Source organism: Petromyzon marinus, chromosome 53 (assembly GCF_048934315.1).
Source record: "Petromyzon marinus isolate PM22_M1 ecotype Great Lakes invasive population chromosome 53, UKy_Petmar_22M1.pri1.0, whole genome shotgun sequence".
Lineage (NCBI taxonomy): Eukaryota > Metazoa > Chordata > Hyperoartia > Petromyzontiformes > Petromyzontidae > Petromyzon > Petromyzon marinus.
In genome coordinates this window covers 8308065-8330328 of record NC_133719.1, presented here as the reverse complement: position 1 = coordinate 8330328, position 22264 = coordinate 8308065, and the positions used below count along the sequence as shown (strand labels likewise).

The 22264-nt window shown below is 44.6% G+C and overlaps 1 protein-coding gene across 4 annotated transcripts in view; it reads left to right on the top strand.

Annotated features, from left to right (window-relative positions):
- Positions 1-14666, top strand: part of LOC116953949 (uncharacterized) — a 35978-nt gene extending 21312 nt beyond the window's left edge. For 2 of the 4 annotated variants that reach the window (XM_076051983.1, XM_076051984.1), the window contains exons 2-11: positions 1570-1801; positions 2988-3059; positions 3795-3830; positions 4305-4337; positions 5492-5545; positions 6518-6547; positions 8050-8118; positions 8926-9021; positions 11387-11557; positions 13550-14666. In XM_076051983.1, the coding sequence (XP_075908098.1) occupies positions 1576-1801; positions 2988-3059; positions 3795-3830; positions 4305-4337; positions 5492-5545; positions 6518-6547; positions 8050-8118; positions 8926-9021; positions 11387-11557; positions 13550-13722 (960 nt within the window). In that variant the 5' untranslated portion in view covers positions 1570-1575 and the 3' untranslated portion in view covers positions 13723-14666. The remainder of the gene's footprint in view (positions 1-1569; positions 1802-2987; positions 3060-3794; positions 3831-4304; positions 4338-5491; positions 5546-6517; positions 6548-8049; positions 8119-8925; positions 9022-11386; positions 11558-13549) is intronic. The other 2 variants (XM_076051981.1, XM_076051982.1) reach the window with 1 other exon arrangement.
- The last annotated feature ends 7598 nt before the right edge of the window (positions 14667-22264 follow it).

The following is a 22264-nucleotide window of genomic DNA, read 5'->3' as shown; positions in this document are numbered from 1 at the left end:
CACAGTGTCTACCACTAACCTGTACATGGTAGACACTGTGTCTATGTACTGTACAAACACACACAGTGTCTACCACTAACCTGTACATGGTAGACACTGTGTCTATGTACGGCACATACACAATGTCTACCACTAACCTGTACATGGTAGACACTGTGTCTGTGTACTGGACACACACAGTGCCTACCACTAACCTGTACATGGTAGACACTGTGTCTATGTATGGCACATACACACACAGTGTCTACCACTAACCTGTACATGGTAGACAGTGTCTATGTGCTGTACATACACACAATGTCTACCACTAACCTGTACGTGGTAGACACGGTGTCTATGTACTGTACAAACACACACAATGTCTACCACTAACCTGTACATGGTAGACACGGTGTCTATGTACTGGACACATACACACAGTGCCTACCACTAACCTGTACATGGTAGACACTGTGTCTATGTACTGCACATACACAGTGTCTACCACTAACCTGTACATGGTAGACACTGTGTCTATGTACTGTACAAACACACACAATGTCTACCAATAACCTGTAGGTGGTAGACACTGTCTATGTACTGTACAAACACACACAATGTCTACCACTAACCTGTACATGGTAGACACTGTGTCTGTGTACTGGACATACACACAGTGTCACCACTAACCTGTACGTAGTAGGCATTATGTGTACGTAGCACACGCACACATCGTGTGGAGTCACGTGACGTGTAGAAAGGATAGTCACGTCACTGCACGTCATCTCAGGAAGTCGTGACGTCAGCCCACAATGCAGTGGTGTATAGCACGCGTTGGTTGCGTTCCGAGCTTCGGATCTTCGACCAAATTTGGTTTAAACTTCTTATAATATAGTAGACTAACATAGACGAAGTTAACAGCGGTCGTAAACATCGACAGTAATTCGTCGTTAACATTTACAACTTTTTTTTTTAATCAAACGTAGAAACGTGAGTACAGTGCCCCTACGCCTGTATTTGGTGGCGATTCGGTCCGCACGAGACGCAGACCCCCCCCCCCCCCCGTGTCAGCTTGAAAACAAAGACACACAGAGACAAATGTCCCACCTAAATGGCCTACGGAAGGCTGGGCTAAGGGCTGTTAGTGAGCGCCTATTTTTGCCTACACGCTTAGGGAGCGTCCATAAATGACGTCACGCGATTTTGGACGATTTAATTCAGTAGAACGTGTTGTCTATATTTATTTAAAGTTGCGCAATTTGATGTGACGTCACATTTCTCAAACCCCCCCCCCCCCTCGTCACACATCGTCACAAATGTCTGACCCCCCCCCCCCCCCGTGTGTGTCTGTGCAGTACTTGATGCGGTATGGATATATTCCCACTAGGGAGACAAAGGCGGCTGGACGTGGTGCTGGCCACCCACTCCCTCGTATGCCGTGTCGGCCTTCATAGGTCCTTGCTAACAGCACTTGCTTCTACAATCTGTTTAGGCTATGCGGGGGATTTTTGTATTGGCCTCGTATGTATGTATATTGAACTTATTTCGCACCGTACATAGCCAACCGTGCTAATTGGAGGTCTTGTTTAGTAGCAGATGGATGCTTCTCGCGCCACGATGTCTCTCCGGACCCTGCCACTGGTGCTTCTGCTGCTGCTACTGGGGCCCGTGAGCCCTGCGCTCTGTTGCCTGCGTTGCTCTCCGCTCTTCAATAACGTGCGGAATCAGCTTAAGGAGTCCATACCAGGGCTGAGCATGGACCACAAGAAGGAGATATACAAGGTCATCACAGAGATTGGCAATATGGAGGCCCCCATTCTATGTAAGTGGCGCTATCAAAATCCTGTCCTCTATTCACATATTTTAATCCCAGCTCGCAATCTCTGCTCTCAATCCCAGTTCTGAAAACCCCTCTGTCAATCCCCCACTCTCAGTCCCAGTTCTCAAACCCCTCTTTTCCCAGCTCTCTTTCGACACTCCCTTTGATGTTATTCTGCTCCTGTTTTAGGGCGGTGGTATGGCATTTGTGGTTGCATGTTCGCCGCTTGTTGCAGAGGGTTTCACGGTTCGAGTCCAGCGGCCGCCCTGGCTATTGCTGCGCTGTGCAATAACCGTAATAAACTACGCACTGTCTGCTTCGCTTAGAGTGGACATTAAAGATCACCCGATGTCATTCGAAGAGTAGGCCGTTGTGTGCTTACATCAGGGTCCAAATGTGTCATGTTGGAAAGTGTGCCACAAATGACTACATTTGGATTATACACATTATTGTCCCTCTGCTGGCAGATTAATGCCACCCTATGTCACTCTTGCAAATGACAGTGATCCTTGGTCTCTTTAAGCTCTCACCGGGTTAAACAAAACAATGATCAAAAGTTGAAGTATCGTTGAAAAATTACTTTTTTTCAGTTTTTTTCTTGTAAATATCAGGAGGGTCCTGACAAATTTCGCATTCATGGACAATGCGGCTGTGTGTAATTCCAAACGAGTTATTTGCGGGTACGTTTTCAGCATTGGGATGTTTGCCCAATTCCACTACAATTGCATCGTGTAGTTTGACTTTGGGAGGAAACCGGGCAACCTGGAGGAATCGCAGAACAGCGACAAAACACGCAAACCTCACGCAGAAAGGCACTCAAGTCGAGAATCAAACCCAACAACTTATTTTTTGTGAGGCACAAGTGTTTCCACTGTGCAGCCCTGTCGCTTATAAAAAAAATATATAATGACCCTTATTGCCATTGCTGTTGATCGTTATGTATTATTAATAGAATCTTACATACCCTAGGTCCTAACACTTAACCCTAACAACACCTATTTTGTAACGCATAAAACACGTTGAATTTAACAAACCCAAGCCAAAACAATTAACTGAAATCAATAACACGTAGAATTAATTATAAGCTAATATTGGTCAGAAGTTAAAGGTCGTGTTGCTGATGCTTTAATGGTACTGTCAGGGAAGGTTGACATTGGTGATGCTATCGATGATGTTCATGTCTTCACAGTTGATTATGAGGACGTGGCTCCCGTCTTCCTGAAGAAGATCCTAGACATTATTGACTCAATGAGGCCAGCGGGTGAGCATTACGTACTTCACACACTCACCACCACACTCAACACCACCAACAAACCATCCACAGCAACACTCAACACCACATCAACAAATCATCACACATAACCACGCTCACCAAACTCAGGATCACACCAACACACGTAGCCCCGCACTCACCAACACCCCAAGAAACCATCACACTTGCCACCACACAACTACGCTCACCACCACACACCATGCTCACCGCCGCAATAAGCAAACATGAGTTAAATTAAGCAATGGGCGTCGTGGTCTTTCCTCATTAACACAAATTACTTTCTGACGCTGGTGTGTTGGCAGTGGTGCACACGTAATCAATCATAAACTCAACACATTTGTCAGTAAGACTGTGGCCTTAACAAGAAAATGAAATAAATAGGTGTTGTTTCGTGCAATGGCAGAATGGACGACAAACGACCGCTGGTCGTGTCATACACATTGTGTTTATCGTTTCACATCAATTTAAAGTTTGTGAAGTGGTAACTGTGTCGTGACCCACCCCCGCCCCTACTTTTAAATGAGGTGACGCTGCAGGGTTGCCCCTCACCCCTTTCACCTCCCTCCCCTCCTGTCTCATGCCACTGCTAGTCAATCTCACGCCACACCACTGGGCGAACTCGCGCAGTGCACGGTCTGAGAGTCGCGCTGCGAATGGAAGTATCATCGGAGTCGGTGCACATTGCCTAATCCGTCGTTGTGGTGTCTGTCTCTATCTCTACAGTACTATTAGGTGGCATCCGAATGGCCAAAAATCCAGGTAACACTTTCATTTTTAATTAGTAGCATTATTGATAATGTGGTGGGTTTAGTCCCTGTGCCAATATGAAGGCGGAGTGGCAACCAGGCTAGTTCTCTCTGCAGAAGGGGACAGCATGTGTACAGCTGGAAACCCCTGAGCAGTTGACTCGAGGAGTCCGGCGTGTGGGCTGGCACGGCTGAAGGAACATTTTCTTGATGCCCAAAAATGTGCTTTGACATTGTGTTTACCTGCTTAATTATTCGTTTAAAGTTTGCTCAGCGTCGAGTTTGGTGTGTGCCACCTTTAAATAAGATCACGCTACAGGGTTGCACCTCCACCAGTTAACCCTTTCAACCTCTCTCCCCTCCTGGTTTTCACGCGACTGCTAGTCAATCTCACGCCACATCACTGGGAGAACTCACGCATTGCGTGCTCTAAGTAGCATTGGAGCCGGTGTACATTGACTCATCAATTGTCTCTCTCTCTGTGCAGAAAAATCGGGTCCGAAGACCGTCGATGTTCCAGGTAACACTTGAGCTTGTTTAAGTAGCACGTAGGCTTTCGCGACCAATATTATTCATAATAAAGGTTTTTGGGTTAGATCGCGTTATTTATAAATGTATCGTAACCCTCCACCACCCGACACGGCCAATCAGCAAAAAAAGTGTCACATTGACGAAAGACAAAATAGTTAAATTTTGATTTAAAGCTTTCGTGACTGCAGTGATTCATATTCTTGGTTCTTACGAAAGAACCAAGAATACAAAATAGTTCACTACTTTAGCTGGTAATTACATCCAGCATCATCGAGCGAATTGCCCGATGATGGGCTAAAGTAGTGAACTATTTGTCCTTTGTCAACGTGACACTTCTTTGCTGATTGGCTGTGTCGGGTGGTGGAGGGTTACGACACATTTATAAATAACGCGATCCTACCCAAAAAACCTTTATTATGTTTAAGTAGCGTTGACAGGAATACTGTTGCATATTTGTCCATGCAGTCAGTTGCTGGAAGTAACGGATGAATTCCAATCACCATTGCGCCCCCCCACTGTAGATGATGAAAGTGAATTTGTCTCATCGGTGGAAACTTGATGCAGACATCTGAGCTGCCGCAAACCGAGGCCTAAATAAAACATAATTTAGAAACAGTAAAAACGATTTAACAAAAACATCAAGCACACTTGGGTTGTGTGAAGAAAGTTCCAGAGTGCCAACGAAAAGGGGGAGTCAGACAAGGTGGCACGCTTTTACAAACATTATTCACAGCGACATCAGGGGGGTTTGGCCAGTTTCATGTAAAGGCGTGTTTCGCTGGGAGCGGGAAGGAATCCGTACCCAGAGAAACCCCGTACGTCTGAGGGGGATAGCACCCAAAGGCCAACACAGACAGATTCAAGAATCCACTTGATGTACCGCCAGCCAGTTTGGATGAAAAGTCTACGTGATCCACCAACCGAAATTCTGGTTTGTAGACATGTGGCACCGAATGTGGTTGATAACTAGAGAAATTGTAAGAATTGTAAAATGAGAAACTATTCAGGAAGTGGTCCAGAATAACTCACCATTACATAATTTTTCATGGTAATACTGGTGAATGTGTGCTGATGTTTTTAGTGATCGCGATTGTGGTGATGGTGTAGATGGTACAGATATTGACGGTGTTCTTGTTTCTACAGATGTTCTGTCAAGATTAATGGGCGTCGAAGGAGAATACGAAAAAAAGATTGAAGGTGAGAGTGAAACTGGAATTGAGAGGCTGAGGCCAAACGCGTGCTTCCCATGTCCAGTGTTTAGCCGTAGGGCTGGCTCTAGATCGGAATCGTAGCCGCGCTTTATTTTGTTTTGCTTTTGGCATGTTGGGTGACCCAGGTCACTCGTGCAAACAAGACTCATCTCGGTCTCTGGAGTTCCCACCCGGTGGCACAAAATCAACTTGAAACTGGAGACTTGGTCAGCGTGACCCAAACAACATTCTCCCCAATCCTTCGCCCACCTGTGCTTTCCGAAACAAGTTCACTGGGACTGCGATTGATCAAGACGGGAAATCAGGGCAATGAGACACAATAGAAGTTTCAACGTTAAAACCTTAAATTAAAAAGCATTTTCAAACTTGGACTATGGTGTATCACAACAAAAGATGGCCAACTATAAGCTCCGTGGGTAATTCAGGTGTCTAATACCGCAGCAGAGGCCTGAGTGGGCACGGTTGAGACACTGGGTTTGATTCCGGCCAGTGAATTCAATGATGAATCCTGCTGAGTGCTCCACGAATGGGTATTGAGCAGCCAAAGATTTAATGAAGAAAAATCTCAGGTTAGACATTCATCATCATCATCAGCAGCAGCAGCAGTCACCATGTTCAATCCACTGCTGAAGGCTTCCTCAAGCAGTTACCGTATGTCACAGTCCTGCGATATAACAATCCAACCTAGTGCCTGCAGATGAGTTCAATTGATCAGGTGCCATGGCCATTGCATGATTGTCCTCTCTGGTTCTTTCGGTAAAGTCACCGAGCTTATAGTTGGCCAGCAAAATTACTACACCTGATGACGGAAGCTTGTGTTGCCTCCGAAACGTCGTGATTTGATTAACTTTATTTTATTTTTACCTACGTGACTTTACCGAAAGAACCAAAGAGTACGGATCATTGCATGATTGTTCATTTGTGATTGCGATCATCGCTCTTGTTCTTTTCTCTACAGAGATTACACAGGCGCCGTGCGAAACCTGTGGTAAGTGATCACATCCCAATCGACTATGCACACACACACACACCCACAGCACGTTCATTCATTCTACACCCGATTTGTTGTGAACAAACTCTTAGCAGAGCTGGTGATTTTTTTATTTAAAGCTTTCGTGACTGCAGTGATTCACATTCTTGGTTCTTTCGGTAAAGTCACGTTGAAGGGAAACAATAAAATAATAAAATATATATTGAACAATAAAATTCTCACGACGTTTCGACTGTAACACAAACAGTCATCAGTCATCATCAGGTGTGATGATGACTGTTTGTGTTACAGTCGAAACGTCGTGAGAATTTTATTGTTTAATATATATTTTATTATTTTATTGTTTCCCTTCAACGTGACTTTACCGAAAGAACCAAGAATAAGAATTAGAGCTGGTGATGCTACATTGTCACATGCTGGGTAAAAAAATAAGTTACAAACTGTTACTCATCTTGCCCATCACCAAGAGACTCTTCTGCGAGAGTCAACACCTTCACACATTGCATGTTGTCATCATGTTCGTCACGGACAGCCACTCGGTTGACTGCTAGGTAATGGCCTTGCCTTCTGTAATCATCTCCCTCCCACGAGTGGATTCCTTCATTCTCTCACTCAACAGTTACCATTTCTGGTGCTACATTAACTTTATTTCCGACTACAAGAAGTACAAATTATTTTAATAAAAACTCACAATGCCAAACATGTAACTACAATGGCGACATATCAGAGAATCTGAATGTTTATTCATACTGGAGGAATCCCGTTAGCTATAAAGCCATTTTATGCAGACGTCCAATAAGGGTGGATCAGAACATGACAACAACAGACAATACAAAATACAATAGGAGTGCAAAGTACAGTAAAACCTTGGATTGCGAGTAACTTGGTCTGCGAGTGTTTTGCAAGACGAGCTAAAAAATGTAAATAAATATTTATTTGATAAACGAGCGAGGGTCTTGCAATACGAGTAGTAGTACGTATACGCTTTGTCTGCCGAGCGTCACGTGATCACAACTGATATACGAGTGCTTTGATATACGAGTGCTTTGGATTAGAAACACGTTTCCGGAACGAATTATGCTCCTCGCAATCCAAGGGTTTTACTGTATAGGAAAGGTAAACAAATCACCACACCACCCACAAGGACCCCCGAATAGCCTTTAACAGACTGTTGTAGCAAGTTCTGTTAGCGAGCACCTATGAAGGCCGGCACAGCACGCTTAGAGGGTGACTGGCCAACACCACGCCCGGCCTTTGTCTCCCCGATGCTAATGTTTACATCCTGCACCAGGTGCTCATTTAATGCCAAGCCGACCTAGGGGGGGAACAGGACCAGTAAATATATTTATTACCGGTGTTAGCTGCGAGCAGGAATCTAACTCGGGTCACCGGGTTTGTATAGCAGTGCGATAACATTTCACTACCGCTCGTATAGGTAAGCACACATACATGCCCCTCTGCTAATGATGCTCATGGTGATGTTGTTTTTGTTGATGCAGCTAGGGAATCAGTGCCGGCAATGAAATGTGGCTCATGTGAACGGGTGGTCATCACTTGCTCCTCATGTGGTAAGAATACATCGCACTACCAAACTACACTGCACTGACACACCCTATATATGCCCCCACCACACTCACACACTACCACCATGCACACCACATCCCATCATGCGTTTGTGCACCAACTGCTCACACTGCATTGTACATACCACCCTTCTCCACGTATAATACCACAGGCAGCCACACCACACGCACACATTCTATGTAACACGCAAACCACATATTACACGCAAACAACACCACACACTTCATCACAAACACTGCATCGCCACATTAACTCCCTTCACATATTTCCACACAAACACTGGTGGCCATGTTGTTTTTCAATGGCAATTTTAGTTTTTTTCTGGACATTAAGCAGTCGAACAATGGGCAAATGCATTTAACAGACTCTATACACATTATAGACGTGAAAGACCAGTGCATATACAGTTCTATGGCACAAATTTGCCCAATTAAAACCAATTACCCTGCAAGCGACCCAATTGTAATTAGACGTAGCAACCATCACCCACTCCTGCGAAAAAAACTTGGCAGGACCTTCCTTAAAATTAGTCACGAGACTCAGTGAGGTTCATTTTGGTAAAAAAAAGTGTCATAAATAATAATAACATGAACATTTCTTTACATATAATGCACGTTAAAATGTCGTGATTCAGCCGAGCACAGAATAGCCTGTTGTCACAAAATACAGGATATACATTTTAATTCACTGTACAAGCGTCATATGCATAGTGTGGCATGCTATGACATGAGTTGTCTTACTATGATGCAGTGTGGTATAGCATGAAATGACGTGGTGCGGTGTGTTTTTAGTTTCAATCAAGAAGACGCTTACCAACCCCGACATCATGCGGATAGGAGGAGGAATTATGTTGTCATGCATCTTCCTTTTGATCATCGGCATTCTAGGTAAGAGGGAGGGCTGTAGGGTTACACATTTGTATGAATGTTGAGCTTCTTTCCCACCGTACGTAGCCAACCGTACTAATCGGAGGTGTGGGTCACTGGGCCATGGGACCCAGACATGGACCCTGCCTAATGCTTCGGAACCTTCATGTTTTTCAACGCTTTATATTATTGGTTCTTTCGGTAAAGTCACGTAGAAGGGAAATAATAAAATAATAAATTTTACACAATCAAATACATTTCTCACGACGTTTCGGCCACAACACAAGCAGCCGTCCTCAGGCGAAGAACAGAGCTGTCGGAAAGACAGCGTCCTAACGAACACTACGTGACTTTACCGAAAGAACCGAGAATATGAATCCCTGCAGTCACGAAAGCTTTAAATCGAAATTTCAACACTCTTTATTTTTGTATTTAAAGCTTTCGTGACTGCAGGGATTCATATTCTTGGTTCTTTCGGTAAAGTCACGTAGAAGGGAAACAATAAAATAATAAAAATATAAAACAATACAATTCTCACGACGTTTCGACTGCAACACAAGCAATCATCATCAGGTGTAAAAACCACAGCAAGAAATTTTGAAAAAAGTGGCGTTTTTTTTAATGTTAGCACCACGGAAAGCGATTTGGCAGTTATTCAGATTGACGAGTCCATCTATGTTCGGAAAAGAGGAGGGGGGAGACGAAAATAATGGATGCGGTCTGAAAGCCACCGTAAGCGTGAACAATCAATTAAGACCCGAAATGATTTATCAAATCCTTCCAATGATTGCTAAGCCAGAATCCATCTTCTAAAAAAAATGCCACTTTTTTCAAATTTTCTTGCCGTGGTTTTCACACCTGATGATGATTGCTTGTGTTGCAGTCGAAACGTCGTGAGAATTGTATTGTTTTATATTTGTATAATTTTATTGTTTCCCTTCTACGCGACTTTACCGAAAGAACCAAGAATACATTTCAACGCTTTGTTGAATTTGTTTCATTTCGCTGTCCGGGTACTGAGTTATTTGGTCAGCCTGCGGTGTCCCAAACAAGACACTTGTAAGAGCATCCAACATAGGAACTTCCAGAATGATTATCCTGAAAACACACGACACTGCATGGGCCTCTCTATGCAAGTCTATACTTCTCAATCTTGATTTGAAGTTCTCGTGAGTGCAGAAATCCATACTCTTTGGTACTTTCGGTAAAGTCACGTAGGTATAAAATAAAATAAATGTACGACGTTTTGGGCGCAACACAAGCGTCCGTCATCAGGTGGGAAAGCATGGCCTGCTGAGGCAGTCTGTTTTAAAAGGTTTGAAATGGGTGTAGCCCAAGGGTCATTTTACGTGAGTCTATGCTTCTCTGTGTGAGTCTGCGGGTCTCTATGTGAGTCTCTAATTCTCTGTGTGAGTCTGTGGGTCTGTATGCAAGTCTATACTTGTCTGTGTGAGTATGGGATTTTATGCGAGTCTATGCTTCTCTGTGTGAGTCTATGGGTCTCTATGTGAGCCCTATAATTATCTGTGTGAGTCTGCGGGTCTCTATGCAAGTCTGTGGGTCTCTCTGCAAATCTATACTTGTCTGTGTATGGGATTTTATGTGAGTCTATACTTGTCTGTGTGAGTATGGGATTTTATGCGAGTCTATGCTTCTCTGTGTGAGTCTATGGGTCTCTATGTGAGTCTATAATTATCTGTGTGAGTCTGCGGGTCTCTATGCAAGTCTGTGGGTGTCTGAGTCTAAGCCTCTCCATGTGAGCTTATGGGTCTTTGTGGGAGTCAGTTGGTCCCAATGTTAGTAATTTACATCTCTAAACGAATAATCTCCCAGAGCTGACTAGCGTTACAATTAAGTTATTATTTAACGTCGCTTTTTATATTTGTGCAATATTTTCGATTTCCTATGTTACACATTGTTTTTATTCAGATTTTTATTCACTTCATTACCGTACTTTTTCAAATTTATTTTGCTTTTATCATGTTGGCGATCCAGGTCACTTGCAAATGAGAGTTATGCTGGTCTCTTGAATTCTGACCTGGTTAAACAAAATCAACTTGACTTTGCTCTGGCATCTATATGGATCCATGCGAGTCTGATGGTGACTGGTGAAGTGCAGTCCATAACATCGCCGCTCATTGTCCAATGCACGCTTCCTTCAGGAGGTACACATGTAACCCATTGGCTACCCCATGTGCCATTAAATGGCATTACAAACTCAACACGCGCAGTTATGAACTCGCTTTCTCTACTCGTAGAATGCCATAGGAAAGACGATGCATGTGGTGCTTTTGTGACACGATGTGTGTAATGATGTCTCGTGCTGTGGAGAGGTACAAGTTGTGACATGGAGTGCATGACGATGTGGTGTGTGTGTGTGTGACAGTAACATCATACAAGAAGGACGAGGAGAAAGATCCTCAGGATGGTATGCCGACGGAGGTCGTGTCGCACAAGGAGGAGCTGAAACCGGCTGTTCATTGTGACAAGACAAAGAAAAAGAGGAGTGACAAATCTGGCTCCATTCACCACTCGCAACACAAAACTCCCAAAGCTGGTAATGCCCCAATGAGTCGGTCCCAATGTTAGAATATGCATCTCTAAGCAAATAATCTGCCCGAGATCACTTATGCTGCAAGGAATTATCGTGACATTGCTTCGTCGTTGTACAATATGCAGTAAAACCTTGGATTGCGCAGCATAATTCGTTCCGGAAACGTGCTTGTAATCCAAAGCACTCGCATATCAAAGCGAATTTCCCCATAAGAAATAATGAGGGAGACGAGAGAGAGAGGAGAGGAGGAGGAGGGTTATTGTGTAGGACGACTTTGTCTGTCACTAACGGCATCACTGCCATCTGTTGGCTCACTGGAATCTTTTTTTTTTATTTTTGTGCGACTTTAACAAGAAACCTATCCAATGACACTTGCTTTTGCCTCCTTTTGAGGATTTCATGGGGGCCATTGTTGCAGTACAGTTACTAAAGAAGAGTCACTACACTTGGACACAAAATAAAAAAATGCTTTACGCACACATACGTGGTCACAACACTGTAGTACTGTACTAAACAGTATACACGTGGTCACAACACTATCCTATAGTAAACAGTATACTCGTGGTCACAACACTGTACTGTAGCAAACAGTATACACGTGGTCACAACACTATACTGTAGTAAACAGTATACACGTGGTCACAACACTATAGCAAACAGTATACACGTCGTCACAACACTATAGTACTGTAGTAAACAGTATACACGTGGTCACAACACTATACTGTAGTAAACAGTATACACGTGGTCACAACACTATACTGTAGTAAGCAGTATACTCGTGGTCACAACACTGTAGTAAACAGTATAAACGTGGTCACAACACTATAGTACTGTAGTAAACAGTATACACGTGGTCACAACACTATAGTACTGTAGTAAACAGTATACACATGGTCACAACACTATACTGTAGTAAACAGTATACACGTGATCACAACACTATAGTAAACAGTATACACGTGGTCACAACACTGTAGTACTGTAGTAAACAGTATACACGTGGTCACAACACTATAGTAAACAGTATACACGTGGTCACAACACTATAGTAAACAGTATACACGTGGTCACAACACTATAGTACTGTAGTAAACAGTATACACGTGGTCACAACACTATAGTAAACAGTATACACGTGGTCACAACACTATAGTAAACAGTATACACGTGGTCACAACACTATAGTACTGTAGTAAACTGTATACACGTGGTCACAACACTATAGTAAACAGTATACACGTGGTCACAACACTATAGTACTGTAGTAAACATTATACGCTCGCACGGATGTTGACTATACGAGTGAGGCACGCCGACTGAGACCGGGCATGGGAGACGATTACCTACAATCCCACAGCGAGAGAGAGAGAAGAACCATCGGCTCAGTTGTGATCACGTGACGCTCGGCAGACAAAGCGTATACGTACTATTTTAAAAATTTGCTCGTCTTGCAAAACACTCGCAGACCAAGTTACTCGCAATCCAAGGTTTTATTGTAATCGAATTCTCACGTGATAGTTGTTTTTATTCCGATTTTTACGTACTGTACTGTTTTACTTTTTTTTTAACATGTTGGTGACCCAGGTCACTTGCAAATGCAACTTTGTGGAATAATGAGACTTATGCTGGTCTGTTGAGTTCTCACCTGGTCAAACAAAATCAATTTGACTTTACAATGCCCTCTATATGAATCCATGCAAATCTAATTGTGATTTTTGTGGTGATGTGCAGTCCATTTCTACATCACTGCTTGCCCAATGCACACTTTTTTTCAAGACGTACAAATGTAATCCATTGGCTACTTCAGGTGCCATCAAATGACTTTCTTAACTCAACACGCAGTTATTATCTCATTTTTTGCTAATATAATGCCATAGGAAACACGATGCAAGTGATGTTTTAGTGACGCGATGTGTGTAATGATGCCTTGAACTATGCAGAGGTGCAAGTGGTGACACTGCACGTGATGTGGTACGTGTGTGTGCATTGCAGTGACTTCATATGAGAAGGATGGGAAAGATCCACAGGGTGGAAAACTGACGGAGGTCTTACCTCACAGGGAGGACGTGAAATCAGTTAAGACTCATTCCAAGAAGAAAAAGAGCAGTGGACATAAAGATTCTGGCTCCAAGCACCACTCTAAAAGTAAAACTGACAAGAAGTGAAGAAAACTCCACAGCAGCACGGATGGGTGACATGGAGCAGCACGGATGGGCGGAGTGGAGCAGCACGGATGGACAGAGTGGAGCAGCATGGGCGTTCAGGATGAACGCCTTGTTCGGGGACCCGGGCATTCCTCGGCCGACTGGCGTGCCGTCGGCCACGTCAGGTCGTCGGACTGCGGTGGTCTGCTCCTCTTCGGCGGAGGAGTGGCGCGGCTGCACGGGCTGTCTCCTGGCGCCCTCTGCTGGGGCCCTCTCCTGGGGCCCTCTCCTGGCGCCCTCTGCTGGGGCTCTCTCCTGGCGCCCTCTCCTGGGGCCCTCTGCTGGGGCTCTCTCCTGGGGCTCTCTCCTGGGGCCCTCTGCTGGGGCTCTCTCCTGGGGCTCTCTCCTGGCGCCCTCTACTGGGGCCCTCTCCTGGGGCCCTCTCCTGGGGCCGGAAGACCTCGGTGTTGGCACTGCGATACCAAGGCTGCTCGGCTGCCGAATTGGAAAACACATCCCATACACTGAACACACACACACGCACTAGCCTCGGCAAACACCTAGGAAACTTGAGAGTGTTAGCCCCGGCATCAGATTCCCCTCCGCTGAGTTTTTCACCCCTAGCCTGCCTAGCGAGCAAAAATGGTCTGGGTTTTCTCAGAAGGAGGGAAATTGGCAAAGATTTGATATGCAGGGAATGGAACGGACTGGCGATTGTGGGAGATGAAAGGACGATGTTACTACCGAACTTTAATTCTCTTGCAGAAGTGCTGCAACTGTTCAAACCATTGTCGGGATTTTCTCTTTGGCATTGGGTTCATACAATAATATTAAATAAAAAAGTGCATCATATAGATATTGGCAGCAGCATTGTGACTGTTAAGATTAATTATGTGGTGCATGTGTATGACAATGTTTTACCCTTTGTGGCAATAAAACAGGTGTTAAAACACCAAAGAATCTTTTTTCAAGGAATCTTGTCTGCATTTTTGTGATGAACATGTTAACAAAAACATGCTCTGATAATATATGCATTGCCTTTGAAACTGATTGGTCCGCATCAGACTAATCCAGACAGGATTCCTTGAAAAAGGATTCTGATTGGTGTTTTAAGATCCTAACGCCTATTTTATTGCCTGAAGGGGTAAAACCTTTTTGTTATATTTTGGTACTGGCAAGAAAGGTCCCATATTGGTGCATGAATGTTCAGCCATTTATTAAAAATGTATGATGCTGAATAATGACTAAATTGCCTATACGCAGTATAATATTTATTTTGGCAATAAAAAAAACTTGCCATTACATATATATTGGTCGCAGCATTGTGTCTGTTAACATGAATTATGTGGTGCATGTTCAGCCGTTTAAAAAAAAATGTATGATGTTGAATAACGTGCAAATTCCCTATTTCGCAGTGTAATGTTTTTGAAATGAAAAAAAACTCAAGATATTTTAATTACTCTTCTACCCCCGAAGAGGCCGTAGAAAGTGACTGGGAATTTACGCCCGTATTTTCCCCTATGGTAATGTTATCCCTGGGTGGACTGAAAGTACCCTGCATGCTTATTTTTTCCCCAATGTATTACAATTATATAAGTTTGTAGATGTCATTTTCCTGCCACCTGACCAGCCGTTCAACCAATAAGCTGGGAATCAAAGGGTGGCAGAAAAAAAAACGCTTTGTGCGACTGCTACGGAGAGGAAAGAGACTGCTTTTTTGCTTATATTTACATATGTTTAAATATTGTAAAAAAAAAAGTTTGTACTAAACTCAAGTGACTCCTGTCTCTCTGGTCATGTTTGTTACTACACCACTCACGCTACGAGCTGGATCTTAGACGTTTGTTTTTCACGAACACGCAGTTGCGCAGTACAGTACTCAAGCTCTTATAATTGTCATTCTGTCACGGGGGGGGGGGGAATGTTTGGCCCTTGTAACTTCTAAACAGCCGTAATTTATGGGGTTGGAATCCTGTGTTTTGCTGTGTTCAAGAGCCATGGGTGCAGGGGCTTCAGGTGTTGGATAGTTTAATGTTTAGACTTTAGATCAAGTACGGTAGAGGGTTTAATGGTTTAAATGTGTAGTGTGTCAATTCAGAGACACTGATAGTAGGAGGCATTAGTTTATTCTACACGTTCCACAGTATAGGGGATAACTATATATGGGTCAGGACAGCCGGCACGCTGCCTGACCCAATACCGACGAGGAGATGAAGACAGGGACGAAGACTTGTGAAGATGACGAGTTCCATTCCCAAACCACAGCAGCCCTGACCCAGCGTCGGGGACTCCCTTTTATCCTCCCCAGCGTGGCCTGGCTCTGCCCTCAGCCACGCCCCCTTCTGGAACCCACCAGAAGGCTCTGGCTCTGCCTCACGTGTTCCTTCTGACACCTTTACCCTACATCTGTGCCTATCACGTGACCTGGCAAACCGGCCGCTGTATTCTTAAATGCCCTTCACTGCCAGCAACCGGCTCTACGCACTCCAGTGGCACACTTCACCTGCCCTGCTGGTAGACTGGGCTATTACACCCACAATCCCGCTCTCAACCAGTAACCAGCGCTACGCGCCGTAGTGACTCATTCAATGTCACTACATGTGTACTGGACATACAAGCCATGATCTTGTGTTTCTTCATAATGCCAGCAGGGTTGTCCATCGGGGGGTTGCGGGGGCAAATCCCATTGTGTGGGCACCCCTGACACCTTCAAACTCAAACAGAATTATTACATTTGACAGAGTGACGTGGAAGCGCCGGTAGCCCAAAAGTGGGGCCAGGGGCATTCGCCCCGAATCGCCGTACCCGAGGGACGGCTCTGACAGCCAGGTGCTGCATCGTTAGGGGTTACACAGGAGAGTCAAATTTAGAAGTACAGTACAGCAGGTGTCTTGCCTCGTTATTCACCTCGCAGGAGCGTCTCTAAGCGTACATTTCCCCACCAGAAATGCGATCAGAGAGGGACTATTGGTGTCTCACGTTGGGCAGTCCCAGCACCACCAGGAGCAGGGCCCGTTTCTATCAGACCCACAGCACCAAGTCCCCACCTCCGAGCAGGAACCTCTAGAACCCCTGTAGGCACATTTCCCATCGGTCCCTCTCTCCTAGTAGAGTTCCTTCACCCGAGGCCAGTAAGTTCGACCAAGCTACAGCGGTGGTCCAGATGTCTCGTAATTGAGTCAGCAACCGCTGCGCATTGCTCCTCTCGCTTATGAGGGCTCCCAGTCTTGTTTTTCCGTCCAAAATTTATCCTGTGTAAAACAGCTTCTGTTTCCATCTCAGTATTGTCCATTTTGATGGAGCTTCTTTGTTAAATCTTTCACATAAATCATCTCGTATGCCTTTCATGGTTTCTCTGGTTTGTGATCTTTCATGATCTCATACTCTCGCTACAAGCCGTTCTTCAACATTGTAATAACTCGAATAAGGCATCTGATACAAATAAGGTAAATTTAAAACAAATGAATATGCAAAGGAAAACAATGTTACGGGGCAATTTGGGGTCACGTGACATCTTTACAATCCTGTGTCCGTCGTGTATCCAAAAATGGGAAGGGTGGAGCTGGGTGGAGAGAGGAGGGTGAGGAGGGGCTGGGTGGGGAGGGGAGGGTGGGGCTGGGGAGGGGCTGGGTGGGGAGGGAGGGGCTGAGTGGGGAGAGAGGGGCTGGGTGGGGAGGGGAGTGTGGGGAGGGGCTGGGTGGGGAGGGTGGGGAGGTGCTGGGTGGGGAGGGAGGGGCTGGGTGGGGAGGGGAGTGTGGGGAGGGGCTGGGTGGGGAGGGGCTGGGTGGGGCTGGGTAGGGGGTGGGAGGGGTGAGGCTGGGTGGGGAGGGGCTGGTCACCCCGTGGTGCCCTTATAAAACTCAACATTTAACCTACTCACGCCGGCTTGTGCCCGCCCTCACAGTCGGGCAATGTTTGCGGAATACACCACGTGGTGCCGCCGTTGACCCTGGCCATTGACCGAGCAACCCAACGTTCCTACCAGCTCCCTCCGCAGGAGAATGTGTTACTGAACACCTTACACCGGCGAGCTACTTGCTGCAGGTGTTGCCCAGGTGTGTCAGTGCGCACACAATGAAAATCAATCATCCATCCAATCAATCAGCTTATTGATCAATGTATTGTCTCATGCAGCTTTTCGTTCATTAACTCATTGTCGATTCTCTCAGTCTCCTTCCATGCATCGAGTCAAGACGAGGTCTCTTGCATTTGTTCTCTGGGCCACGCGCTTCTCTTCCTGGCTCCCACTTACACCTCTCTCCTGCAAAATTATCTGTTCAACCCGAAACATCGGCCATTGCCCCCTCCCTGATGGATATTGTTGTATATGTCGGTTATGGAAATTTGATGTAACTAATAAAAAGTAAATGAATTTTGGAAAATTGCGTAATTATCCGAAATTATGTTAATTGATGTAATAATGTGCATTAATTATGCTAATTTGAGATATAATCGTATTAATTAATGCGAGTGGTGTGATTATGCTAATTCAACCATTATAATAATTAGGCCCCGCCTCACTGACGAGGGCGTATCATCAATCAGAATAAGACAATTAATCGTATGAAGTTATGCCAGTGTGATGCAGGCATGCCAGAGTAACTCGCTTCATTGTTTAACTTCGTATTAACGCTCGGCAATACAATTATTCTCGCTTTAACATTTACTGAGTTTATTAGTGTGTTTATGTCAGGTCTCCTAATTCAGATCTCAATGCAGGATACAGTTCTTGTAAATAAGATGATTATGCATGAAATTCAGGAAAGAAACACCCAACCACTTCTGCGTTAATCAATTTTATTTTCTAACGAAACCTTAACTCAATACAGTACCATCGGTAAACATCAACGATTGCGTTGTTTCACTTTGGCAACCGCACATATGATTAATTCCACCGTGTAACGCGAGCTTAATTGGTGATAGAGAGAGTCATTAAAACATGCATGCACGCTATTCTAAACAAAAACCTTAACACTCTAATATGCAAATTATTGTACTTGAAATCGTCAGCACAGTGTTACCAACGATGTTCATTTCATTGATCCATCTCTTCAACCCTCAATAATCACGTTGTTAATTTGATAAAGGAACAATTGATTACTTCCTCTGGGTACCACGAGCATATGGAAAATATGAATAAAAGTCCTTAAAATTTCATCCGACGATATTCATGCGAAAGGCCAGTCAAAACAATTATTATTCCCCAAAGGAAAAAGTATACATCAATGGATTCATTGGCAAGATTATGCCATTAAAAAGAAAACGAAAAAAACGTAAGACTGACTTGCTTCTAAATGACCTTATCCACGTAACTCAATGGCAGCAATGTTCTTCACGATCAGTTGATATTTAATGCACCACCTTGGAATGTCACTCTTCTTGATTGTCCCGATATGCGTGCTGTGTGTCTTCGTGAAGCAGACGCCGGGTGATGCGTCGTGAGGGTGTGAGAGTGGGGGAGGGTGATACGAACTGCTTTGTTCTCTTGCTCAGGGCGTCGGCTTGGCTGCTCGTGCTGGCAGATACAGGCTCTTTCCGCTGCTGGATGGCTGCGCTGCACACGCTCTCTCCGTGGAGATGCGCGCGATCACGATCGCCGCTGGTTCGCTGGCAGCAGCAGGCTCTTTCCACTGCTGTAGCAGCTACGCACGCGCTCTCTCTGTGGAGGATGCGAACGATCACGCTCTTCGCTGGTTCGCTGACTCTTTTGCTCACGGACGGCTCGTCAGGCTCTTTCCGCTGCTGGATGAGCCAAGTCGGCACACGCTTGGCCGCTGGCAGCAGACGCTCTTGCTTGGCGGCGCTGGTCGCGCTGCAGCTGGAAGCTGGCACTCGATGTAGAAATAAAAGTCTTTGAGCGATACTTCGTCTTTCAGCTCTGAACTCACGCTCGTTGATACATCGCTACTCGGCGAGCCTCTCCATTCTCAGTTGATCGCGGGGCCCCTTGGAGCCAGCCGCTCGCCGCCCTATTCTGGCTCTCGCTGAGCTGTTATCTCGTTGAACTGTCGAGAGCCTATCGTGAGTGTCGTGCTGCTGTTTTATCCGGAAAAAAAATCTCTCCCCTCTGCGCGTGGGGGGGTGTGCCGTCCTTGTCCGTGTGTGGGCGTGTCCGTGTGTGTGTGTTTGTTAAGCCATCTGTTTTCCTTCCTGTGATCACCGTGCCTTCCTCAAGGTGTTACATTCCTTGCTATCCGTGCTGCGGGAATACAAAGGCGGCCGGGAGGTTCTCTTTCTCTCTGGCTGCCCTTGGTTTAACCCTGCATCATTATCATTTTTGGTTTATGTTTCCGAAGAGATTATTCCTATGTCAGCTTATTCTTGTTGTCAAGTTTTCCTTGGACTTTCTGTTAATTAAAAATAATCGAATGCTGTCTGTCCGGTTTTTCGCCGTCCTGGACGCTGCTCGTCAAGATAAATTCCTTCCCGCACCCTTCCTCCTTTTGATCTCGAAGGGTGTTACATTCTGGCTCTCCCGTACTGCGGGAAGACAAAGACGGCCGGGAGGCTCTGATTTCATGGAATACTTTGTCTGGTCTTTGCGTGTTTGACCTATTTCTTGTACCTCTACTGAATTACCCCAGGGCTAATCTCTTGCGATTATTATTTGGTTTATGTTTAACCAAGATTTGTAATGTACCATTTAGATGTTACCACCACGATTCCGGGCTTTGCTAAGCTTTGTTCTCAGTCCGTGTCGCCATGGGTCGGTGTTTATTCGCGAGTTATTTCCGATATCCGGAGGTTGGATATATTGCTTAGTTTGGACTTAAGCTTTCGTGATTGCAGGAACTCATGTACTTGGGTTCTCTTGGTAAAGTCACGTAGATAGGAGATACAAGAAGAAATAATACGTGAGTTGAATAAGGGTGACATAAAATAAGTAATAATAAAGCCACTAATATAGACTTATTCTTATAGCCAAGCTTTCAATTTTCCGTGAAGAAAAAAAAATATCAGTTATAATGTTCGTTTGCCCTGTGCTCTGTGTCCGTGTCTGTCATTCTGGGTATTTAGTTGTGAACTGTTCTTTGGCAATCTGGGGATTTTTCAGATAGTCGTTAACCTCTCTTTGCCCCGGAGTTTATTATTTATTTAAAACATTTTTAAATGGCCTTTTTCCGATCTCCACCTGCTGTTTGCTGTGAGGCTGGGTTTGTTATTTATTTATTTCGGTTACTATTAAAAATATATCGGCAAATTTTATTATTAATATCAATTTTTTGAAAAAGGCCTGTATATCCAACATTATACAACTCCATTCGCTTCATTGAGCAACTGGCATCAGCATAAAAAAATACACGTGACAACTCGAGTGTTTTGGTTTGATTTATAAAGTAACTTTAAAATCGGTAGTTTAGTTTCACAATCAGAACCAAACGCACGTGGACAGCCGCCACCCACTGTGTTTTCTCATTAGGGGCCGTCCATAAATGACGTCACGCACCTAGGGGGGGTCAGACATTGGTGACGATGTGTGAGAAATGTGACGTCACATCAAATTGCGCAACTTTAAATAAATATAGACAACACGTTCTACTTAATTAAAGACTTTTTTTAAAATAAATGTTTTCTCTTACAACATCAGAGTGCAGCGCCACATTAACTACGCACTACAATGACAATAGTTTAAAGTGATTTGAAGCATGTTTTATTTTCAAAATGGAAATATGGTTTTCTTTTTTTGGGGGAGGGGGGGTCTGACTTTTTGTCATGCTGTGTTACGAGGAGGGGGGGGGGGTCAAAAATCGTCCAAAATCGCGTGACGTCATTTATGGACGGCCCCTTACACATGACACCGTAAGTCGTTTCCAATTGCATCATCCTGCACCGTTATGTGGAATCGATAAAGTTACAATTCTTAAAGGTAGAGATATCCTCCCATCACAGGATTGCAGAATCCTGCCCAATAGGAAATACCACTGGGGAATGGTTTGTTATATAACTATTTTATTCATAATAACTATTTTATTCTCAGCACCGACTATAATTTAAGAGACACATTGCACGATATGACACCAATGTAAATGTATTTTGCCCACATTATTTCTGACATGTAATATTACTCACTCGAGCTCCGGTTGCCAAACCCGTGACATCTTTCTCACTCGCCCATACTGGGCATCAGGGAGAAATATTCCCCATAGCTCATTGGATTTCTCCCACAGTCTAAATATTAAAGACGATGCTGATTCTCTTTTACATTGTTTTTTTGGGAGCGGAAAAAAACTATATGTGTGTGTGACTCGATGTGGTCCTGAATGGGTCCAGTATGGGTTTCCCCGTGGTGTTCCAAGGCGGCTATGGGCTGGCACGATCCAGCAATGCAGAGGGATGAACAGTCCTTTGTCCAGTCTTAACATCATAGCTGTTGTGTAGGGCGGACTCTACCATGTGAAACCAACCATAAGGGGGGGCGCAATTAAAATTGACTTCGCACGTCCAAAGCACTTCTCATGCAGCTAAATTTGGGTTGCCTCTGCCTAAAGTATATTTTACAATAAGTATTATATAATAGCTGACACGTAATGTCCCTGGTGAAAGTCGTTTAGCGAATAAATAA